General features: G+C 41.7%; 1 protein-coding gene across 8 annotated transcripts in view; it reads right to left on the bottom strand.

Moving 5' to 3' along the window:
* Positions 1 to 10,250: 10,250 nt before the first annotated feature.
* Positions 10,251 to 25,136, bottom strand: part of IL1RAPL2 (interleukin 1 receptor accessory protein like 2) — a 335,542-nt gene continuing 320,656 nt past the window's right edge. For all 8 annotated transcript variants that reach the window (XM_019618318.3, XM_085230493.1, XM_085230497.1 and 5 more), the window contains 2 exons: positions 21,103 to 21,273; positions 10,251 to 11,741 (listed from right to left, as the gene is read on the bottom strand). In XM_019618318.3, coding sequence (XP_019473863.2) covers positions 11,044 to 11,741; positions 21,103 to 21,273 — 869 coding nt within the window. In that variant the 3' untranslated portion in view covers positions 10,251 to 11,043. The remainder of the gene's footprint in view (positions 11,742 to 21,102; positions 21,274 to 25,136) is intronic.

Genomic DNA, 25,136 nt, shown 5'->3' with positions numbered 1-25,136 from the left:
CCAAGGCTGATCCTGACTTGGCCAGCATTTCTGTTGCATTTTTAACCTTTTGAGAGCATTTTCTGTCGTCCCTCCTCACTTAGCAGCTGTGAAGCTGGAGGTGCCAGGGGTGGGCTGGGGCCACGTGCTGAGACTTACTGGTGTCCCAGGTGCAGGGAAATGGCTTAGCAGAGAGGCACCTGAATTTCACTTAGGCTGGAACCTGCCTGCAGCTGGGTTCAGAGAGGTGCTAGTCATTACATTGTCACTTCTGTGATCTTTGGTGCAGCTCAGCTGGGGCCCTTTTGGTTGGCTTTAAAAGTACTGGATACCTTCTTGATGTGAAATCCGGGTGGAACACTTGTTTTCTTCTTTGGATAGCAAACTAAAACTACACCTGGTAAGAACTAGTATGGGTACAAAAACTATGGAGTGCAAGTATTTTTTTTGTCCTCAGTAGAAGCAGTTGGATCACCAGAAGCCAAATGCTTGGTGAAACTGCCATCTTTTAAGCTGCTCAGATTAGTGGGAAAATCCTTATTCAGAGGAATTGGGTACAGATCCGCAATGCCTGCACTGCCTTGACTCTGGCTGTAGAGTAGTACAAATTACAGCAGGATATCATCATTAATTTCAGCTGTCCTGTTCTGGTAAATTATCATTCATCTCCCGAAATGGATATCTCAGCAGAAGACCTTTATTTTATCGTCTTAGTGTAAAAAATCCCCACCGGTACCTCCCTCTCAATTAGCAGCCTCTGATTTCTCTGGGGAAGTCGATCTTAGACGTAGTGCTGTGACTTATGCCTGACTAACAGCACCAAGACCAGACACAGCACCAGGATACTTTTACCTTCCAACACATACCTGCGATCTCTCACCAGGGACTTGTCTGCCTGCTCAGGAGTTAGTCACTTCCTCCAGCCTGTGGGGAAAAGAGCAAAATTAAAGAGGTTTTGCTGTGTTCCCACAAAGCCCACTGCCAGTGTGCCAGATCTCTGCTGTTCTGTATGCAAAGCACCGAGGGTATGGGCTCACACCTGATCTCAGTATCATTACTGCCTTCACCTGACTGGGGGCTTCACTAGCGCCTTACCTGGGATTATGTCCCCGAATTAGCTAAATACTGTAAAATGTAATTTGCAGTTGTTACAGTGAGCTCTGTGTGGCGTGTGGCTGTTCAACTGAGCTTGGCTTGCCTCAATTGCTTTGTGGAAAAATGCGTTCCACGTTACCATTTGTGAGTGCTATTTAAGAAGCTCGTAACTTGCTACAAATTAAAATAGTTGAGGAGGTTACTTAGGGATGCTTTAGACTAATTCTGACATCGCAGCTTTGCCATTAGTGCCAGTGCTGTGGTGTCTGATGGTTCTGGGTTAAGAAATAGAAACAGGAGAGACCCTGTTGTGGCCTTCCAGTACTTAAAAGGAGCTTATAAGCAGGAGGGAAAGTGACTTTTTAAACATGTAGATAGTGATAGGACAAGGGGGAATAGCTTTAAACTAAAAGATGGGAAATCTAGGTTAGCTACTGGGGAAATTTTTCCTTGAGAGGGCAGTGAGGCCCTGGTACTGCTCCCAGAGCTGTAGGTGCCCATCCCTGGAGGTGCCCCAGGCCAAGCTGGGTGGGATGCGGGTGGCCTGAGCTGGTGCCTGGTTTAGAGGTTGGCAACCTTGTCTTTGTTGGGAAGTTGGAACTGGGTGATCGTCCCTTCCAACCCAAGCTGTGCTATGATTCTATGAAACCGTACAGCTTGGTGAGGTTTTGGGGCCAGCATGCCCTCATGGAGGGGTGTTTAAGTGCCACTGCATCTCCTTTAGGGGAGGTGCCCAGGACGCCAGCCCCAGGCAATGTCCCCATGCCACCAATTGTGAGCAGACCCCTCCCCTGCTGAACTGGGACAAGAATTCAGTCTTAGGGCTTGCACTCACCTCTTGCTGAGTGAATGGAAAAGGCAGCCAAGGGAGAAGCCCAGACCCGTGCAGTGCAAGTTGCCCCAGGCCCAGCACTGCCACACCAGGAGCAGCCATCACACGGTGCAGCCAGGCACTGCCTGAGGTGAGCGTGGGCGTTCCATGGGGCCATGTGGCTTCATCCCCTCCTACCCACGCCTACCTCGGCTTCTGCTACAGCCCACCCAAACCACAGCTCCTTCCCTGAGCTCTCCTGGGGACAGACTGTGCTTTACAGTCTTACTGTAAAATAACAAGAACCGGGCTTCTAAAATCAGGAAGTTTCTCCAAAAGTCTTCTGTGCTTTTACTGTAATTGCTCCATATGCTCCTCTGACAATCCCTGTGACCTCACCTCCACCCTCCAAAAAACCAAAAAGAAAGAAAGAGAAGGCAACTCCCACCATCCCTGAGACTCAGCAGAGCTCTCTGCACATTAAAGAAGTAGAGGCTGCCAGCTCTGAATCTGGAACTCTTCTCACACAAGATTGTTAACCCTCAGGGTACAATGGATGAGAATTACTCTCTTGCAACATTTGCTTGGCTGCCAAAATGGAAAAATGATTAGCAGCTCAAAGGTTGCACTGCTGTATTTTGCAAGAGAAGTCCTTGTCATGGGCTGCCACCATTCTGCTGCCTGGAGGCAACACTGCACAGTCCTGGCACTTGTGGTCACAGAGAGTTCCTCTGCTGCCCTGCGGACACATGCCTTCTTCTTCTCTCACGGAAGGAGTTTCTCACCTCACCCGATGTCTGCACTCACCTCTGTGCTGCACAAAGGCCCCCTGCTACAGCAATGCTGTTTCAATACCTCCTCAAGGACTTTGGCACCTTAATGAGAAAGAGGATGATGAGTTTGGAACACACAGCTGCTGGCTTAGCAAAGGGATTTGATACAGATTTCTGAATTGTTAGTATAATTGTTCTCATGATTAGCCACTTTCAGTCTCTGGTTGCTCCTCACAGCCTGTCAGCTGGGAGCAGAGCAGTGTGGGTAGGGGCTAGCTGTTTTTGGACCCTGTGGAGCTCAGGAGTTGGGTACTTGCATTTTGGAAGCCATTTCATAGAATCACAGAATCACAAAATGGGCTGGGTTGAAAAGGACCACGATGATCATCTAGTTCCAACCCCCTGCTATGTGCAGGGTCGCCAACCAGCAGCCCAGGCTGCCCAGAGCCACATCCAGCCTGGCCTTGAATGCCTCCAGGGATGGGGCATGCACAACCTCCTTGGGCACTCCAGTGCCTCACCACCCTCAGTGTGAAAAACTTCCTCCAAATATCTAACCTAAACCTCCTCTGTCTGAGTTTAAAACCATTCCCCCTTGTTCTATCATTATCCACCCTTGTTAACAGTCATTCTCCCTCCTGTTTATGCACTCCTTTCAAATATTGGAAGGCCACAATGAGGTCTTCCTGAAGCCTTCTCTTCTCCAAGCTAAACAAGCTCAGTTCCCTCAACCTTTTCTCATAGGTTCAGCCTATGATCCAGTCCTCTGATCATCTTAGTACCCTCCTCTGGACCCGCTCCAAGAGCTCCAGTCCTTCTTGTGCTGGGAGCCCCAGGCCTGGACTCAGAACTCACAGAACCCTTGAGACATTTGTGTGCCTCAGAGCACGCTGCAGTTACCACTAAAGTGCATTCCCCCCGGTGACTGATCTTCCAAGCACACCTGTTGTTCAGCAGTGAAGTGCTGCTTTGAGCTGTGGGCCCAGACATACCCATACCTGCGCTGGTGTAAGCATTTTGTAAGGAGAAATTGTTCAGAAGGGTGACTGAAAACTTCCGGCCCTGGACTGCAGCCTTCCCCTCAGGCTGGCACTACCGTATCACAGATGCTGACTCCGTTCATTATGTTGATGGGTGTCAGCAATAAAGTTTGAACTCTGTTCAGTTTTTCCCTGAGATTGGCAGTGAGGAGACAGAGCTCTGAGCTGGGTTCAGGCTGGTTGTTAGGTATAAATTATCTGTCAGTTCCATTTTTTTCCCCACCATCTCCTTTTGCCAATAATTTGCTACAACAGAGATTTCCTGTCATCTCATCTTCTTGTCAGCCCGTGTCCTTCCAAAACCACTTTGTTGCCAGTGATTAGCTTCTGTCTTGTCATCTCTCTGCAGTGAGCTGCTGATCCCAAAGGAAGTGTTCCAGTCAACACCAGGAGAGCCCTTCTGTGTTCTGCAAAATGTGCAACCCACGTACAGGGCATTCGGAGGCTGCTCACGCAGACTGGAATAATCTTTTTTTTTCCTTTTGGTTGAGAGAAGATATGGCCCCAGAGCCAGGCTGGGGCAATTTGCAGTGTAATCACCCATCTTGTCCAGGGAATGTTATCCACTGAGCAGAGCTTGGGACTGGGTGATGGGGCATGACCCTACCTCTGCTATGGTTTTGGTAGGATCTTGGGCAATATGGATCCTGATCCTGTTTTCCTTTTCCTAAAGAGAGGATGAAAAGATTTCCCTACCCCAGTTAGGTGTTAGATTGATTCATGATCGTAAAGCCTTTGATATCTTTTAATCAAGGAGCTGTTAAGGGCTTTAAAAGTTGTTTTTATTTGTGGAGTAGATGCTAATTTTCTCTACACAGTCTACAAGGAATTCAGACTCTAATGCTATCTGGGGTGTAGGTATTCAGTGCTCCCTTCTATGCGCTGGCAGAAGTTACCTTTAAGCCATATACATATACTGATCAGAATACATTGTACTTTAAAAGCTTCTTCACATCTCATTAGAGCTTCTCTTCTTGAGTTCTCTCATAAGAGGCAAATTTACATTAAGTCGAGGCTATGTCAGGGTCTGGATTTCTCAGGAAAATGTCTTGGTAGTAAAGACAAAGCCCCTGACACTACCAGCACGAGAATCATTATTGCTCTCCTCCACATAAATCCCAGAGCCATGATCAGAATCTCAAATAATTTGAATTTAAATAGAAATGAGAAGCATGGTTCTCCCTCTGACAACCCTTATTTCCACCTTGCCTCGCCTACATTGCTCCACTAAAAGAGGTCACAAGAGACTTTGTAAATCCCTCTATATAGCACAGTCTTTACTCGTGTGTTATTCTCTATCATCAGTCAGCACATCAGCAGCCAACAGCCAACACCTGAGCCCATCCTGTCATGCGTGAGCACGGTGGCTACCCCACTGAACTCCAGGGTAGTCCTGCTGGCCCTTTAGCTCTGATGGATTCAGCAGTAGCTGTCGCTGCTCACACTTTGGCAATCCACTTGCAGCCAGGAAAATATTTATCACTCACTGCTTTGTAAAAAGGAATTATTTTATGGAATTGAAAGAAATAGTGAAACTCATCTAATACAAAATATGTTGTTTTCTCTTTGTGTTTGTCCTGAAGAGAAAGCTCTTAAAATCTTGCAAAGCCTATTACACTCTATCAAAATGAATTACAGGCGGTGTTTATGGAATACCTACCATGAGAATCTGGCTCAGCTTGACAAACCGTATTTTTATTATTTATTTGTTTTTCTGCTTGGCCTATAGCTGTACAATGATATTGTAATGAAGCAAAAATGCTGACAGGTCATGTTCTGCTTCTATTGGCAGTGCTGCTGTTTTAGATTTAAATGACAAAAATCCTGGCAAAGCTCGGTAACTTTTACTTCATAGTTCTTTCTTTTAGACCTTGTATGCCTCTCTGGAGCAGCCTTATTAGCCTCTGGATTTCTCCAGGAGCACTGATATGATGAAATGTCTTTTTGCAGTGAGCAACGTAAGCAATGCAAAGCTCTCCCCCACTCACCACCCCAATCACATCATGTCATTTCTTTAGGGAAGCAAACAAAAAATAGATTTCAGCAACAAGAAAGTGCAAATCAACATTGTCCTCTGTGTTTCCCCAGACGTGACATGCCATCACTATCCATTTTCAAATTTTTATTTCCTCCTGTAACATAAAGCATATTTCAAATTCCCATATTCTTAACATATGCTGTGCTAACTGGAGTCAAAAAGGAACAATTTGAGTCACTATTACTTACGAAGTTTAAAAACCTGAAATACTTTCAAGACACAGGGCATGGTACTTTTATATATTTGGAGTACAGACTTCCCAGCAATAGGAGCCATGGCACAGCACAACCTGTGTCCTTTCTGCTGCTTACCAGAGGTGACTGAACAGCACTGTTGGCATCGCGTGTGAGCTCCAAACCCACAGGACCAGCAGGAAGCACAGATTTCTACTTTGTGGGAATTTCCACACACATAAAACAGAAGGGGTTTTTTGTGTGTGCGTATGGAATACACCGAGAAAATTTTCTGCCCGATGAGAAATGACAGTTTAATTTTAAAAGGATCAAAACAACAGTTTTGAAGCAAGTGAGCTGGCAAAAAATGGTATTGTTCAGGGGAACTTTGCCCAGCAACCACTGAATAGTGGGCAAACATGAAGTGTTCATGCAAGGGTTGTCACTGTGCTGTGCTGAATTGGCATTTCTGCCTGCAAAACACTTGGACTCTGTGACAACTCTTTTCTTCCTCTCCTTTCTTCACACTCTGCACTCTCTACCTTCCAATAACTCTGTGGCCCCAGCACGAACCTTGAAGTGGGACAAGATGCACAAAATGCTGCATAGAGGAAGAGGCTTCCTGCATTGTGCTGCTCATCAAGGTCACAGGGAAAGCCCCCGGATGCCTCAATGGGACACAAGAGACACTGCTCCCCACTCTGCCACTGAGCTTCCAGGGCAATGTCACTGCCAAGCTGGTGAGCACCAAGGACTGCCTGTCCTGTACCCAGGATGGCAAGACTTGCCAACTGCTCTGCCACAGCACTTAAATCTATGCAGGGACCAAAATCAGACAAGCTGCTCTGAGGATCTCCATAAGGGCATAATTCTAAAAGTGCTTAAATACCATTATTTCAGGCACTGGTCTATGAACCAGTCTAAACCCCACACGGTAAAGTATTTCTCACCCAATTAAGGGGAATTTAAGTATGTCCTTATGAATTTGCATGAATTAAGTCTGTTGAATCAAAAGAAGCTACTGAGAGTGGAGTAGAAATCCTTAAAAACCACATCGATTTTGTTCTAAAAGGATCTGTTATTTATTCTCAAGTCCTTATCTTGTTTATAACAAAGAAATGAACAAAATTCCTTTCCCAAGGCTGGACAGTGCTGGAGCACATCCGCACCAGAGACAAAAATAAGCTTGATTCAAGACAGAGTAAATAATCAAATGCTTATTAGTCTCTAGACTTCTGGCCCTTTGGTCTTCTCTTTATTCCCCTGAACACAGTAAAAGTACTGCTTGGCTTTATAACCTTACTTTAGGTCTACTGCATTTGATGGAACTGTTTCTGTTAGACTGAAGGGTTTTTGCAGCAGGCTTTGCAGACAGAAGATGGCAATATGTTAATACAGCTTTCTCATTCAGTGTCTACAGAAAGGATTACTAGAACACTGCCTAAGCACACAGTCCCATTCCCACACCCCCCTCCACAACTTTCCATCTTCACACTGCCTTGTTACTAACATCAAAATTACCCTGCCTTCTCTCTGAATGTTCTTTAGGAATGTAAAATCTGTAGACTGAATAGGTTTTCAATTTCTAGCTAATTTCTATATACAGCCTTCAAACCATAATTGCTTCTGAAGCACATCACACACAAAGGTAAGTATCCAAAGAAACATTACAACCAAAGCACTTAAAATGAACGTGCCCCAATTCAGAAGGTGTGTATGGCTGCAGGAAGGATCTTTACCCGCTTGTGAACTTGTCAGGCTGTTGTACAGGTTGTCATACAGGTTGTCATGCAGACCTGCAGGCTGTCATAGAGGCTGTCATACAGGCTGCATACAGGCCTACAGTCTGTTATACAGGCTGTCATACAGGCTGTCATAGAGGCCTGCAAGCTGTTATACAGACTGTTACACAAGCCATCATATAGGCTATCATAGAGGCCCACAGCCTGTCATACAAGCTGTTGTACGGGCTGCCATACAAGCCTGCAGGCTGTTGTACAGGCCATTACACAGGTTGCCATACAGGCCTGCAGGCTGTTGTACAGGCCATTACACAGGTTGCCATACAGGCCTACAGGCTGTGAGTGGCAGGGGCTGCACAGCCATGTGTACAGGATGCAGCCATAAGCACTGCCAAGGGAGAGCCCTGGCTTCATCCCCAGTATCTCCAGCTGAATAAGTACGAGGCTTAGGTGAGATAGAGGAACGCAGAATGCCCTTCTGTTTCAGCTAATGAAGTTTGTATGAACGAGCAAAATGTTTTGGCACCCCTGGCCCTGATCCAGCTGCAGGGCAGCTACAGCACGATGCTCATGGCTGCACACTGGGAAGGCCCCCAGGCTCTGTGCCACCCAGGTCCCACTCACACATGCATTTCACTGCTTGGCAGGATTTTTCCAGGCCCTTCATCACTACCTATAGTGATGTTTGATCTCTGGCACGTCACAGCAGTGCTACACGAAGCTGAGACAATGGAAGCCTCCTGAGCTCAAGTCCCTTCCCCGCACTGAAAGCAGAGGGGTACAGGCAGTTCTGATTCATGTATATATTGTCATCGTACTCAATACACTCTGAAATCTTAAAGCAGATTGTGACTTGTCATCTATAACTAAAATATATCGATACACAGACACACAATGTGCTTTGCAAAATGACAGAAAAACTGTTCTTTTCATGTTACTTCAATACAAACATGACTGCATTTTGCTTTTGAATAGCTACTGCTCTAAGAGTAAGCCATCAAGTAAATGAATTGGCTATCCATATCTAATCATTGTAAGTAAAAAAAGCAGACCAATCTGTATGTGGATTTTTCTTTTTTTCTTTTTTTCTTTTTTTGCAGTTTGCATGCTTAATAAAGAACTAGTAGGTTTGAAATCTCACTGAACATTCTATGTGAATTAACCGGATTCTAAAGTAAAGTGGAAAGGAAAATAATGAAAAGTACAGCTTTTCATTTAAACATACGCAGCTCTCTTCATGCAGGGTTTTCTTTACTTTTTTTGTTCTTTTTCAAAATTACATTTTGCATTAAAGGACACAGCCAGTGTAAACACAGTCCGTAACACTTATAAAACAGTGCAAATTTCATAGATTTCTGGGAGGAGGTTGAAATACATATATTTATAATGGAGGTAAAATCACTTTCTTTCTCAGTAGAAAAATATGTATATTAAACACCTATCTATATGTTCCGAACTTAACTTCACAAAAGAGCAAGTTATAGTCCTATATTGTGTAATAAATTAGTATCTTTCCTAGAGAACCGTTGTGGTGTTAGTGTCAAATGCATAATGACAATACTGGAAAAAGCAACAAGAGAAACATATTTTTTAGAACCTAAGGAGAAGTTTTCAGATAAAACTGATGTAAGAGGGCACAGAATAAAGTACTGGGGAAAGAAGCAATGGAAAAGTATCGACCTCTATGAATTATTGCATGTTTGAGATCGTTCTCATGGCCTTTGGGCCAATTCTGGATACTTCTAAGTCTTACGTCAGTGTTTGTTTTCACTTTGACTGTAGGGTACAATTTAGGAACCACTGCTAAACACTAAGGATTTACTGAACTTGTTTGCTGACGGAACCACAGACAGCTGAGTGCAGAATGCTTTTATCCATGCAATCAAAGAGGACAATGCAAAAAACATACTGAAATACAGGCAAGATTGCCTGCCTTAAAAACATTTTTGGGGACTTGCTCCAGCAGATCTTACTGAGACAAAACTCTCATGCCTACTGTGTTTTCAGTAAAGCTGTGCCAAAGGCTTCTGCCTTTGTTATTTACAGCTTTTTCCATGAGTACGGCTGTCTTCATGGTCTGACTGGAACCTGTGATCAGCTGGGTCTGGAAATCCTTATGAAACATACTTGTCTGAACAAAACTCAGATTCAGTGCTTTCCATGGAAGATAAATGAGAGTGTCCTCATTTGACTGATGGGATTGTGTACATAACAAATGGAAGAAATGCAAGACTTTACCAGCTTTTTAAAAATATCACTTTTCACTAGTTGCACAGAGTGGAAATATTCCTGCTTCAGCCATATTTTAAAAGGATGTAAATTGTCAGGTAGATAGAGAGAGAACTGCCTCAGGTGATTATCACTGCATTTGAAGTCAGTTTACTAGTAAACCTGGATAATTCAGCACTTCATCTCTGAATATTGCTGCAGTAATGATTTTCTATTGCTGATGTTTTCAGAAAAAAAGGTTAATTTGAAATTTTAACTATTGATTTTGGAAAAAAAATACTGTGTAAAATTACACTGCCTTTTTACAAATCTTAAAACAACTCAAGAGATCTTACGAAATTTCAAATCAATGAATTCACCAACAGACAAATTTGTACTTAAGTCAGTTTTTAAAATGTCATTAAAAACCTGCAAAAATAAGTCTGAAATAATCTATTAATCACAGAAAAGTTGTTTTAAATCCCGCTAAACACCTTCCAATACCCTAATAAGCTGTTTAACAAAACCACATTGCTAACCAGTCACTGGGAATGCAACATGTCTCAACAAACAAATGAAAAGGTGCTGATGCAAGCAGGTGATTTATTCTTTAGTAAGTGTTACTATGCACTTTATTGATAAAGCTTCATCTGCATTGTTTCAGCTAGTCATCTTCTAAAATGCATCTGAGAGACAATGGTACCGGGAAGAGTTCCTCCTCCTTCCTGTTGAGAATGATTAACCCCTTGTGGTCTGTGCAGGAGATAATTTTTGTAGCATGATATGATACTGGAATTTCAAACTGTACTGAAGTTTATACGAAAAAGCCAACAACTTCAGTGTATTTGAAATACTATTACTTAGATACAAATGCTGGAGATCATATACAGCAAACTGTTATCCATCCCTAACTGTAGAATGATGGGATGTGCTTTTTCTCTCCCCCTTCTTTAAAGAAGCAATCAAGCTGTACATTAAAAGACAGGAAGGACATTGCTGACTTACAAAAGAATGCCCTCTTTGTCAATAATTTGTAAATGTAAACAAAAAAGTTCAAGTAGAAAAGCAAATAAGTGTGCCGCTGCTTCAAATATGATTTGATGCCCCATGGGGTTTGGGCAAAGTTCTTTAAAAATGTGTCTTCATGGCAGTCATGAAGCATCTCAAAAGTGTCCTGATCTTCACTACCAAATATCACTGGTGAAGCTAAGCTCCCTTGCTGATAAAGGTAGCAATGGGTTGTTCCTGTGAAACTCCTGGGAATCCTTCATGGTATTGTTAAGAGGTAGCTGTCCATTTAGGAGTGTCAAAGGTATGTTACAGTATGTATGATGGTTGCTTATGGAAGCTATTGGCAATGTTGCTGCTGACACATCATATTCGTATCCTCTGCAATAATGTCTCATTTGCACAGAATCTGCTTGATGGCAATCAGTTAGATCAGCCCGCGATTCTACCAGCGTGGCAGAAGTGCCTGTGACGGCAAGAGAGGGTACAGTCTGGAGGTCTCCAAAGAGGCCCTGCTCCGCAGAATCCAGGACCTGACGCCGAGACACCACCTCCTTTTTCTTCCCTGGCATTTCAAAGACTAGGCGCTTCCAAAACTTAGAATTCAGTTTGCTGCTTTTTGGTCCTTTCCACTTGACCACTGAGAGAAGTTTGATGGTGTGCTTTAAAGATTCCACTTCATGATAATTCACTTTCCCTTTTAATTCAGTACACTCAATCAAAATAACTTTGATTTCTCCACTGACTAGCATGTTATGGAGTCTGTTTTCCATCTCAAAAATACTCCATCCTCTCCTGAGAATATAGTCTGGAGTTAACACGATAATGAGTCTTCTGCTTTGCTCAACACATCTTGTGAGATCTTCAATGTAGGCTACAAATTACAGAAAGAGAGAAAGAGTAAAGAATAAAGAAGACTATTGTATCAAAACATCAGGCTTGCAATTAAGTTTAACAAAATCCTACAGCTCACTGATCCACCCCACTTAAGACAAGGGGCACTTCATGATATACTCCAACAGAAATAGGATTGTGTATCACAACACATTTCTATTAATAGGATATATAGAGAAAATGCCTTAATAACATCCTCAATCCTTAACTGTTTTTGTCTGCTCATCTCAACAGAATGACATTTCCATAATCTCCTCACTGTGTAGATGCATTAGTGACTAAAAATACACAGTTCACTTACTGAGAAATTCTAGGTCAAGATCAATGTAATACTTGTGTAAATTTTAACATTAACACTGCTTATGATTAAAGTCACACTGAGGGAAGCACACTCTGGGAAGCAGTTCTTGTGTTTCGGATGGAAAGACATGAGGATGCTGTGGAGTGTGGAAACTGTAACTAGCAAGAGCTTAAAAAGAAATCAACCCTGAACACATGCAGAAATTGTGCTATTGCATAGAAGCAGCAAGGTAGCTCTTTCTTCTTTGAGTACTGGCCACAAAATCACAAGAGTGTTCTTTGCAGCCCAACAGTCTGTTTTAATATTGCAACCTGTGCTTCTATGTACCCTAAGGTATTAACAGAAACTTCACAAGTGATGAGAACAAATGGAAAATTTAAGCATATTGGATGTGTTTATTTGCTCAAACATCAGTGACAAAGAAAATAATAGTATTCTTCTTTTACTCATGCACACCAAGTAGTCGTGAATGATCAGTGTAAACAGAAATACCAGCCCCATCATCAGCTCCATGGTGTCAGCTTACTGATCTAGAAAATAATCTTGAAGTTGGACTTGGGGTTTTGATCTAGAGTTTTATTTGTCCAGGGAGGGTAGGAAAAGATGCCAATTGTATTCTTGACATGGAACAGGATGGGAAAGAAATCTACTTACAGACCTGATCCAAAACCCATATAAATGACCAAACTTCACCAAATTTTGGAGGGTTTTGGGTCAAGACCAGAAAAATGAAAATAATTTAAAACAAAACAAACCAAAACAAATAACTAAGATCAAAAGAGTGTTCACCGGTTGCTCAGCATTGTGACTGCAAGCTTAGAGACATGATATAACCCCTATTTTTTCTTTATAACTATGTGACCCTCTTGATCATGCTACTCAGAATGTGCTGTCTGGCAACAGAGGAGAAGCATGTGTTATAAATGAAGACTTGGACACAAGAGCTGCACAGAACAGATCTTTACTCAGCACAGGGCAGGGCCTCTCTTACACACACTGCCCTCTAGCAGGAACAATGATTACAAATAACATCATTAATCAACATCTGTTACTGCAAGACTCATTTTTATAGTCTCAGGCACCATACCACAGCATGCTTATTCACACCACTTCCAGTAAAGCAAATAGCTACAAAATAGGCCAACAGGAACATTCTAAAATAGCTTAGAGATTGAAGGCATAGTTAGCATCAAATCTGCCTTTACTCATGTTTTATTTCACCACCTAGCAGCAAGAATTTCTTTCACAAACGGGAAAAAAGAGGCAATTGCAAACATCCCACAGACAAACAAAAATTTAAGACATACACATACATTACAAATCTCTACGCAACAATCCTGACTTTTAGTTAACGTTTTAAGACTCTTAAATCATGCAGCATTTACAGTTATTTGATTTTTTTTTTCTTAAAATATTTTATGAAGAAAAACCCCACATTGCTCTGTGTAAAATGGTTACTCATTAATGAAAAAATGTCAACATTAAGATCCACGGGAGAGGCAGCGGAGAGGGGAGAGAATCGGCAACAATAAGAAAATGATAAGCAGAACTGGTGAAACAAAACTTAAGGAAAGGTAGAAATGTTCAATACAATGGAAAGAGATTATCCCAATGTATCAACAGCTCAGACTCTTCATTTTCTTCCTTTCTTTCTGCTCCCAAAAAGAAAGAATTTAGGTGGGAAGCTTCATCATTAGAGGTTGAATCTGCAAGATACAGTAAAACAACATGCTATCATGCATCTTTCCTGAGACATATTTACCCCTCCTCCAAAAAACTCAGAACACTGCAATGTACAAGACAGTTCTCAGCAGGACACAATACCATTCAGTACCACGTATCGAGGTTAGAGCTAAGCACAGCCATGCATATCCTATATGCAACAAATTAAAAAGAAAAAAAGAAAAAAAATGTCACTTCCCTTTCACGTCTTCAAATATCCAGCAGTAATAATTTAAATAGAAACAATCCCTCCATTATTCATTACATCATTTCAATCAAAAACTCACCAGACTTTGCTTTAGTTGAAGAGGAAATTAGGTGGGAAGATGACAGGAAAAATTCCCTATTTATGGGTGGACACTTCTCCCCTCTGTGCCTCTCCCCTGCTTTGGCATGCCCAGCTTACTTGGTGGACATTGCAACAATTTAGTGCTCTCTCTACAGACAACTGAATAGAAACCTTCACAAATGACCACGAGGCGCTCCTGCAAAGTCCAAGTTGCAGCTGGTTCAATGACAGACACAGCAAATGTACAGGAGCCTACTGGCGCACTGAAGATGAAATACGCTGTATTACAGAAAAATGGAAACCCAGATGAAAAGTAAATACATTTTCCAGCCATCTGGCCCAGAAGCTTGTACACTCTCAGTAACTTCAGCTTGACACTACTACTAAAGTCAAGTGACAGCTTCTCTGGAACATGTGGTTCCATTGAGCAAGCTCGACAGCATGTCCAGCACGTGCATCAAACGTATCTGCATGGAAGAGCAAAGAAGGACTGATTCTTGTCTTAGTAAGGCCTGTGGAAATCCAGACCTTATTTTCTTCAGTGGAACAAAACTGATTGTATAAATGGAGCAATGGATTTGGAAATTTTGGAAATGGAGCAACGTGGAGTTGCTAAATCATCCTTCACTTCCAAATTAGTCACTGGTCCAAAAACTGTAGGTTGAGCTATACTGCAGTGTGGGACGGAGAAAGAGAGTTGATTCTTCCTTCCAGTGAGCTAAAAAGTAATTGTTAGGCAATGGCTGTTTCATTTTCATGAAGAAGTTAAAAAATGACTTCAGGATTCACATCACCTACCATCATCAACTGCAAGACTCCAGACAAACATATTTCCACCAGGTAAATCTCATCTCATTAAGAATTCTTTTTTTTTCAATGGAAGTCAACTTCAATGACATTTCATTGTGAGGGGAGAAAAAAAATCTTCAAAAAATTGGTATGGAATAGTTAGCTTTTCTTTCCCAAAATTATATTTTATCATAAACTTTAATACAAAAATAAAATACCAGTATCAGAATTAACCCACTTGATTTTAATGAGAAACGCCTAAATCATTTCAACCTTTTTTTAACCTTTTTTTCTTTTTCTCCTTTCCTTAAAATACCATTTTGCAATATTTTGTCAAACCAGTTTCATGTTAGCATTTCTCATAGGTCAAAAAAACTTGCACTTTGGGTAGCTGTATCAGTAACTTACTTGCATCACGTACAGTGTGATGTCCAAGGAAGTATGAACAAGAAATGCCACACCCATGAACAATCACGGTTTTTTGCGTGATTACCCTCATTAATGAAGATAAACGACCTGACAGCAAATACACACACACTAGACACTCAACGTGTAGTGATGCTGAACTGCAGTTTGGAGCACTGAAGTCCAAGATATGCATCCTATTTGCAAGAATGTAATTATGCATAATTGCCTATTGAATCTTGAATGAGCTACATTAACCACAGGCTGAAAGTAAACCCAGACAACCAAATATGCAAACAATCCAAGATCAAGAAAACTAATGAACACCATGGACACAGAGTTGCTCACACAAAGAAAAGTCTGACTAACTAGACTCAGATGATCTTCAGAAGCAGTTGAGAGATGAAGAAAAGCAATTATGTCATGTTTTATGTACGTTTTTAACAAGGGTAGTGTGCAGCACCACAAAGACCAAAGAGTATGCACCATCAACCATGCTGGCTGGTTCCTAGTGCTCTGAAAACAACCAGAGTTCATGCATGTGGCAACATGACTATTACTTGAGGAAGAATTATTTACAGAAGAATAATTCAGTCCTAGCTTCTTAACTGAATACTCACCAAACCCTAACTTAGGTTACTTCAATACAACAAAAATAATTACATCTTGCTACTCCTATTTCAAACAAATTTTATATTTGTTTGTTGTTTATGTTAGCCTTGGCCAGAACAGCAACACAGTTGGTACTGCCGAAACAGATACGAGTGACAGCCCTGCCCCAAGGAGAGCATAATCTCATATAAGCTAAGGGTCAGCTCATGAGTACAATGGAAAGAAGCAGAGAACACAGATCAGCTTGACACGTGACCCTCTCAGTGCTACGGATGAGGAAAAGAAGAACAGCTCCGGCAATGTCTCCTTGCAGACTGAGGTCAAGTTGATGATTTTGATGACACTGGTATGGTGGTGGGTGTTGGAATCAAAAATCTGGATATTTGGAATCAAAAGTTTGTAGAATCATACCAGATAGAAGTGGGATCTGGGGGTCTCTGGGTCAATCCTCTGCCCAAACCAGGAACAGATAAGATTGCTCATGGCCTTCCTTATTCAGTAAAACTTTGAAGATCTCCAAGGATGGAGGTTTCTTCTCCAGTGATTTTGGGTATTGTTCTGGTGTCTGAATACCCTCATGGCAAGGAAATATTTACAAATAATTAATTGGAATTTTCATTGTTACAACTTATCTCTTATTTAACAACTATGCATCTCTGAGAAAAGCCTGGCTCCATCTTCTCTGTGTGTTCCATCAGAACGAGAACAATAAGATTCCCCCTTGGTTTTATCTTTGTTGGTCTTTTCTTCAAGAAACACAGTTCTTTTGGCCTCTCCTCTTACAGTGTGTGCTCCAGCTTCCTGATCATCCTGATGGCCTTCAGAAGACCAGGATGGCCAGTCTGTCTTGGCTGATTCTAAAGACAGGTGGGGAATTTGTTCATATTTATTTCACTTTTAACTGCCATTCCTCTGTATTTCATTTTTACATGCTTGTCATTAACTGTAAGATTCATATTGAGCAGACAATGAGGGACTTGTGAAAGGACTTTGTGGTGCTGAGCACTCTATTTCCATTCCACATAAATGGTGTCACATACCTAATGCACGCTCCTCAGGAACCCCAGGCACACTGTCCATGTGGGTTTTCTTCATCCAGAAAGCCAAAAAGTTGGAATCACCAGGTAAAAAAAAAAATCAAAAACTACCACCACAACAAAAAAAACCACACACACACACAAAAAGAAAAAAAACAACAACCAACAAAAGAAAACCCAAACAAACAAAAAAGAAACCCACCACACATAGGCAGACAAAACTACAAAATACTAGAACAGTAATATTGACTGATGGGTGCTTTTTATCACATGCCTGAGGTGCTCTCTTGTTGTGCTGCCAACATCTCATTTTCCAGTAAAAGTGGATTTTCATTTTCAGTGCCTGATCTCTATACCCTGGGCTGAGCTGGAGCAAATTGCTGGTGTGTTTCCAATCCTGCCAACATCAAATATAAGTATGCTTAGAAAGCAACTAGATGATGTTCTAAGAGATTTGTGTTGCTGGAATTAAAAATACAGATTGACAGTCTTGACCTCTTTACTTTCTGAGTTTAAAATAATTTGTAGAAATGACGGGAGAAAAGTATCTTTCTCTGATGTAGACCCCGTTTTAAAAGAGCCAAATGCAAATATATTATTCTCTTTGTAGAAACATCATCCTTAGTGAGACAGAAAATGGCTCAGGTAAAAACTTAAGTATTTCCATTTTTTCCTTTCAACAATTCAGGCTTCTCAGGTCTTCTAACATTGAATTAAAAAGCTCACAGGGTTCAAGAGTCTGCTTGGTTGTGGGAAAGGGTTTGTTGAAACAAAGCCCTGAAAATGAATAGTGTGGAAAAAATGATAACAGCTAAGAAATTTGGTAACTACTGCAACCGTTTCTTAGTGATCACAGTGTCCTTATGGAGGTTAACACATTCAGTTATGCCTTAGGTGCCTAAGCAGAAAGCTCCATGTGCTGTCAGCTTCGAGGGAATGAAGAATGCTCTCTGCTAAGACCAAAGAAAGCTCCTTAAGAAAAGCTGCAGTGAATGTCAAACTTGGTCTTGCTACTTACAAAACACACTGCATCTATGTCTCGTTGCCCACTTGCCTCTTCTGCAGCCTCCATGGTCATGTGGGCTTCTGCACGAACCGGAGCAGAGGAGCAGTGGCTGTTTGAGCCCTGCTTACACCTCACCAGCTCAGGAGCTGGATCCTTTCTCTCAGACAACACCAAGAGTGACTTCAAAGGTCCTGGCTGGCCATTGCAAAGTGGGCAACACTGAGACCCTCAGTGCCCTTCCCAGCAGTTCTGAACTGCTGAACAAAACTGCTCTGCAGGAATAGAAATTGTATTCCAGCTTTGTAGGACACAGAAACGAATGCCTACTGCAAATGTGATGCATTTCCAAGAGAGAAGAGGTGGCCTTGGCCTCCACAGCCATCATCTTTGTCCTGAGTTGGCAACAACTGCTCCATATGCACCTTGAAACAGACAGTCCTCAGCACTGAGCCAAAGTGCCGAGCTAGGCTATGCAGTGGGGACACTGCCAGGGTTTCCCTTAGGCAGAGGAGCAGTCTGATGGGTGAGTGAGTCCCTGCTCAGGCACATCTGGATCTGATCTGTCCTTCCATCTGCAGAGGGACATGCATAGCCTATCATGGCTTTTCCCCAGAGGTTAGAGATGAACCAGCTGGCAAAAGCATAATCAAGCTTGTCCCTGAATTTTTCTGAAGTCAGCTTTTCAGTTTGTTCATGGAAGTGTCCAAGAAAGATAAATGAAATACTATTTAACAAATCTATTTTTTGCTTGCTCTCAAATCCAAATAGCAGCTGAATATACTGCTTCATGCCAAGAAGCAAGCCCAATAATGCACACCCTCCTGTGGCAGCACCTTAACATTGCAGAGATTATCCAAAACAACCCGTCTTATAAAACACATCTGATTTGCTGGAATCACACATTTAAGTATTCAGAAAAGGTACATAAGGAAGTATCAGGGCGGAGAGTGGAAAAATATAACATCACACAAAGTCATTTACACTAAAAGACAATGAAATGCAATGCATGAGACAAGAAATATTTCCTAAAATCAAAAAGATAACTATGATCAAAACTTCATTCTATACAAACCTGTCCTGAAGTGCCACATATTTTGTCACATCTGAATATGTTATGTTCAGCTCTAAAATTTCTGGGAGGTCAATGCCATCCCATGATGCCTGATCTCTTCGCTATACACTCCAAGCCCTTGTAACACTGGTGAGCATTGCATAGAACACAGAAACAGCCACGTTCCACTTCTCCCAGGCACACAGAGAGCTTACAAATAACTGAGTCCGACTCTTCCATCCTTCTCCAGCACCTCTCAAAATAAAATGTCACCCCCACATCTTTTTCAAAGCCAAGGCATGCAAATCACACTTATTTCAGATCCACATTTTATTCTGCATTGCCATTATGTGTGATTAAGTACACTTGAAGCTTCACATGCTGGTGTCAGGCCCCTTCATAACGCTGGAGAAGTGAGTTTGAGAGGAAAAAAGAAGTATTAAGTCTGTGAATGCTCATAAATGAGATTTGACATTTTCAGGTATCCTACATTTTCAGGAGAGTGTTAATGAAGACCCAAAGTGATGACAAGTATTTGCTGAATGTCTGACTGACAAAAATAGACAAGAATAGAATATCATGCTGAATAGTATGGCAACTGGAAAGATGAACCTCATTTCAGATGAATCTGTGCTTCATTACAGTTATCACTGAAAGACCAGATTTAAACTGCTTAATACACTTGTATAATTGCAATATATAAACTCTGCTTTGTTGCTGGATATAAACCAACCATTTACTATAGTTCTGTGATTTTTAACACAAAAAGACGTATTTTTCCCTAATTACCTAATAACTCAGTATCACTTGCTTGGGCTGCCTTAAATAAAAAGGCTACTTTTTCTATAACCTGTCTTTTGTTTCTGGGGACTAATGGAGTAAAACTCATACTTTGCAGGGCATGACTTTCCTCACAGAGCAAAAGGAACATAAGAAGCAGCTCTAGCCTAAGAGCTGCAAAAGCACAAGGTCAGTTCACGCCCCTGCAGGGGACTTTGCCTGACCACAGACTAGGCTCTGACTTCTCCCAGTGGGACTGGAGTCAGAAATCTGCTTCCAGTTCCCTCAAACAGAGAAGAAACTTCTAGGGCAGGCACTGGGGTTTGGCAGCAGTTTCAAGTCTTCGGCAGGCAGGCTGCTAAAGTAGTCGTGTTCTAGCTGTTTCATGTTTGGGGACATCTGCTCCAGCACTGTCACTGCTTTGTTCTCTTGTGCATATTTCCTATCCAGTAGTACATGCAGAGAGAAGAACTCTCTTGTAGCATTTTTCATTGAAATGATTTTCAGACAGAATTAGTTAAAACAATAAAATAAGGAAAGGGATGGGTAGAATTTCAGTATTTCAGAGGAATAAATAGATACTAAAACAAACCTACTATGCATTCATCAACATAGTGCATACAACTCACGGTCTTTTGATTTATCCAAAAATGAATCAGGAAGATGAGATGCTATAAACGCAGCTAAGAAGGCATTAAGTGTTGATTAAGTTAAGGATGCCACTGAATGTTCAGACATGGCAGTGAAACTGATTTGAAATGGACATCTGTATTACACTGTCAGAGTGGAAGATGGCATCAGGTTGCAGGACAGTACAGAGTTGTCTGAAGAATCAGTACTACACAATAACAATCCTGCTCAGAAATGCAACATTTGGTCAAAACTTTAATGAAAAACTGTATGTATGGCATTAATGGGAAAATTAATATAGCTATTTATGAGACTTCAAAGTAAGGGAAAAAAGTCAGACAAAAAAGAAATTACTGCAAAAAAAATAAATCAATTTTCAATGATTAAACAGTGACTACAAAATCTTTCTGGGGAGTTGCACTTTTAGGTGACTGAGTCTGACGGAAATTTTAGATTACAGCATTGCTTGCAGCACTGCAAATTCCTCTGTAGAAAGGTCTGGCTTCTGCCTCCACTGAAATCAATAACAGCTCCCTCTGGTTTCAATGGTGCAGGAACTGCCTCTAACCTAGAGTTCAAATCTGTAGCAGCAGGGAGACTTATCCACTCCTTACAACTGCTTCACAGAGAGAAGTTTTCTGTATCAAGCACTCATTACAGACCAGGCCTTTGTAACGCATCAGAAATTAAATTAAAACTTGAAGGTCAGAAATACTTACTTCCACTAGGGATCAGGTCCCTATCTGGAATGAAGAGCTTATATCCATAGTGCTTTTCTAGAACATCCGGCAGAATTTCTAGTGCAAACTGCTCCTCTTCATTATTATCACAATCCAGTGCATCAGGATCCACTTTGGTGTATGAAAGATACGCATCATATTCCTTGTTATCTGCAAGGAAACAAACTCACATTCAGCCTGCTGTTTGCAAGAATGCTACAAAAAGCATGCAGCAGTTCTAGAAAATTGCATTATTCCTATTAATGATCGTAGAATCACAGAATATCCTGCGTTGGAAGAGACACACAAGCCGAGCCCAGCCCCTGTCCCCACAGAGCACCTACTCAAACCCAAACCCTACTGCTGAGAGCAGTGTCCCAGGGCTCCCTGAGCTCTGGCAGCTCTGGTGAGCTGCTCCATGTGCACAACCCTCTGGTGCAGAACCTGTCCCTTGCCCCCACCCAGCCCTCCCCTGACACAGCTCCATGCCATTCCCTTGGGCCCTGTCGCTGTCACACGGAGCAGAGCTCAGTGCTGCCCTCCACTCCCTGTGAGGAGCTGTAGCCGCCATGATGCCTCCCCTCAGCTCCTCTGCTCTGGGCCCAACAAACCCAGGGGCCTCAGCTGCTCCTCACACCTCTTGCCCTCCAGACCCTTCCCAGTCAGTCCCTCCTCTGGATGCTCTATAAGTTTTATGTCTTTCTTATGTTGTGGCACCCAAACCTACATGGAATTTTCTCTTTTAAATCCTAAGTGCTATGATTATGGGAAAGTTCTGAGCTCTTGAGGGAGAACTTTCTTCTACAAGTAAATGTAAGAAATGCATGACTTAAGTGAATACTGACTATGCAGAAAACAGTGTCAAGCACTACCAACCTATAACTCCAGGAGCAGGAAGGGATTGCTCCTGCACTGTGGTACCTGCAGCTTTGGGGTGCAGGGAAAGCTTTGCTGCTTCATCAAAAGGTGGAGGCAGGCAGTGGGTGATAAAAGGGACCCCGAGCAATGCCTTGCAAGCACAGCAAGGCTGCGACACAGAGGTTTGGCTAGAAGGGACAACATAATTACTTCCTCCTGCAGAGCACTGCGGTAGTCTTCAGCTCTCTGCATCTGACACACAGAGATGAGAGCTTGGCCAAGTGTACCGAGAACAGAAGTGGCACCATTACTGAGCTTGGGATCAGACTGTCTTAGCAACATTTGCCTTTGTTACTCCCCTGCGGTAATGGAAAATAGTGCACTGAAAGTCAACCTGGAGCAATTCAGTCTTGGGCAAAGAGCACAGCTGCCATTACTTACAGAAAATGAAAAATCAAATAGTTAATGTTGTGAGGACAAAACTGAATAAATGGAGGATTGCTGAGCACCAATTATCTGTAAAGAATTGTGCACATCAAAGATAATGAAAGCAGTTAAAACTCACCAACATTTTCCAATAAAAACAAAAAACAGCTAATCATAATGCAAAATATTTGATGACTTTAAAATGATGGTTCTTTCTTATGATTGTTGACACAAAGCCAGACTCATGAGGGTCAGAGCTACAGACTAAGCATGTGAATAACTGTATGTCTGTAAAAGGCAATTTGCCTAGTGCCACTGTAGCTGTATGGGAGGAGGTCCACCTGGCTTGCTCATATTTCTCTGAAATCAACAGTTTACAAAAATAGTAATTTCTGAAGGAAAGATGACAGAAGAATAAACAGCAAACAAAAAAAGGCCAGTCAGCTTTGGAGACCTGTCCAAAACATGCTATCCTGTCCATAATGAAACTTGTTGAAAGCTTTTAAGAAAAGCCAGCGACCACAAGATACAGGGGGCAAACATCCCTGAAAATATTTGAAAGCTCTGCAAGGCAGCAAAGCAAACCCTGGAGCACTGATGTGCTTGGTTACAAAGCAGCATGGAAACTCTGCACACGCAGACAGGAAGGCATGGACTGGGAATGATGTGCGTGCAGACTCTGAGCTGAGTCCTGCTCCTTCCAGCTGCGTGGGAGCACTCACTCCAGTCTCCTCTATGCACAATGCAAACAAGCAAGAGGAGTTCCCCTGGGCCTCCTGCGAGCCCATATGCTTATGTTATATATCTGCAGCCTTGGCTCCCTCTTCACAAGCTTCCATACACTGGATTTTAGCAGAAGGACCTATGCTTGCCCACTGCTTCCTCTGTGTGCTTTGGAAGCAGTGTTGTTGGGGTTGTTTTCTAAATGGCTTCCCTTAATCTTCACTATTGCCAGAACATTTTGTTTAAAAATCAAAGCTATGTACAACACAGGAAGTAAATGCATCCAGCATAGCCTACATGGCTATTTTTAGAAATAGGATTAACAAATCTGTTAGGTTTCATATCTTTTATTTTAAAGAAATACACATATAAATGGGATATATGCAATTGCACCTACACAGCTGATTGTTCACAGAACCTCTGTAGGCTTACTCTGTAGCGAAAAGAAGTAGAATGAAACACTGAAACACCCTTATACACGCCTTGACTTCAGTAGGGTTCTGCCTTCATCTTTCGTACTGCAGGATCAGAATGAGAAACACGGCTGCAATAGTTCTAAAATGATACACTCGAAAAGCAAGAGATCGATCTCAGAACTAACATGCACACAGAATCCTCTAAATATCAAGGTGTTGGTCTAAACAAATAAAAAATAGCAATGTTTCATAAATTAAAAAGTAACAGAAGAAAAAAAGCTACACTAACAAAAATGTGTCAGCTTAACATTGGAAAAAAGGGACCAAATGGAATGAAAGTATTCTGGAGGAAAGTATTCTAGAAAAATGACTGCTTTGGGTCATTTTTGGTTGGTGTCAAACAGGGAAATCAAGTTGGTATAATCCCAAGGTATTACATACAAGTTACCTCTAAAACTGTATAATCTTACTCCTTGCTTTCTCCTCTGTATCAATATAAATATTTCCCTCTATTGTATAGTATGAAAAAAAACCAACAATTTAAGGTTTTCCCACTGACACAAAGATTGAGAAAGGAAGTTTCCTGACCCCTGTTCCTGCTATTTATCATACCACATTCTATAATCCACCCATGTGGATGTCATTCCACCCATTCTCCAACACTCCTATGGATTTCATTGTAGCCAACTTTTTCACAGCTTATCTACCCAGTGCTTAACAGAAAGCTTCATTATTTTGATAGTGGTGATGCTAGCTGCAGAAAGCAAAAGGCCTTTGCAAACGCACATTGTTTTTGCACAATGGGAGTAATGTGATTTCTGCTCCTTTTTCAAATATGTTATCGTTTCTGAAGATACCATTACAGACTGCCTACGTGACTTGTAAGTGCTGCAGTAGGCTATGAGAACTAGCTTTAGTTGATCACTACACCTGAGATCTTCAGCAGGTACTATTTTTAATACATAATTAATATACAATCAATGTGCATATTATAAACACTAAGAATACGACGATATGATTTAAAGCACTTGGACTGAGTTCACCAATGCTTATTCAAGCTTCACAGGAGCAGGGAGTGTTCTGTATTCAGAGGAATTAAAGCTTCAATTTGAAAAACAGCTTTAGCTTTAAGCATTAAACAAACCACATGCCTACTGAAGTGGGGGATGGAGGGAGGAAGTACTACAAAACACCCTATGCTATTCTTAAGCATACTCTACAGGCAAGCTGTGCAGCTGTGCTTTTCCATTAAGTCTCATATTCTCAATTAACAGAGGTAACTAGTTAATTTCTATAACAATTGACTCTCACTAACTCCTAGAGTTAGTTAACAGGCTGACAACAATTTAATAGAAAAGCTTAGTGGAAGATACCTGGTGAATTTACTGTCAACATACAGTACAGATATCAAAAGAAGAGATGCTGGGCACTGGGACATGCAAACACAGAGTTTTCCTGAGCGATCAGTTCAAAAATTCACACCTCTATTATACAGTCCTGAAGAATTCTTCCTATTCCTCTTCATACGGAATAGACCTGTGACACTTCAATGAACAGATTCATTGACTTCAGCAGGCTTAGCGAGAAAGTGTTAGAGATTTACACTGTTGA

This window comes from Meleagris gallopavo, chromosome 9 (genome assembly GCF_905368555.1).
Source record: "Meleagris gallopavo chromosome 9, MGAL_WU_HG_1.1, whole genome shotgun sequence".
Taxonomy (NCBI): Eukaryota; Metazoa; Chordata; class Aves; order Galliformes; family Phasianidae; genus Meleagris; species Meleagris gallopavo.
Note: the sequence above shows the minus strand (reverse complement) of the source record. Positions and strands in the feature narration are given on the sequence as shown.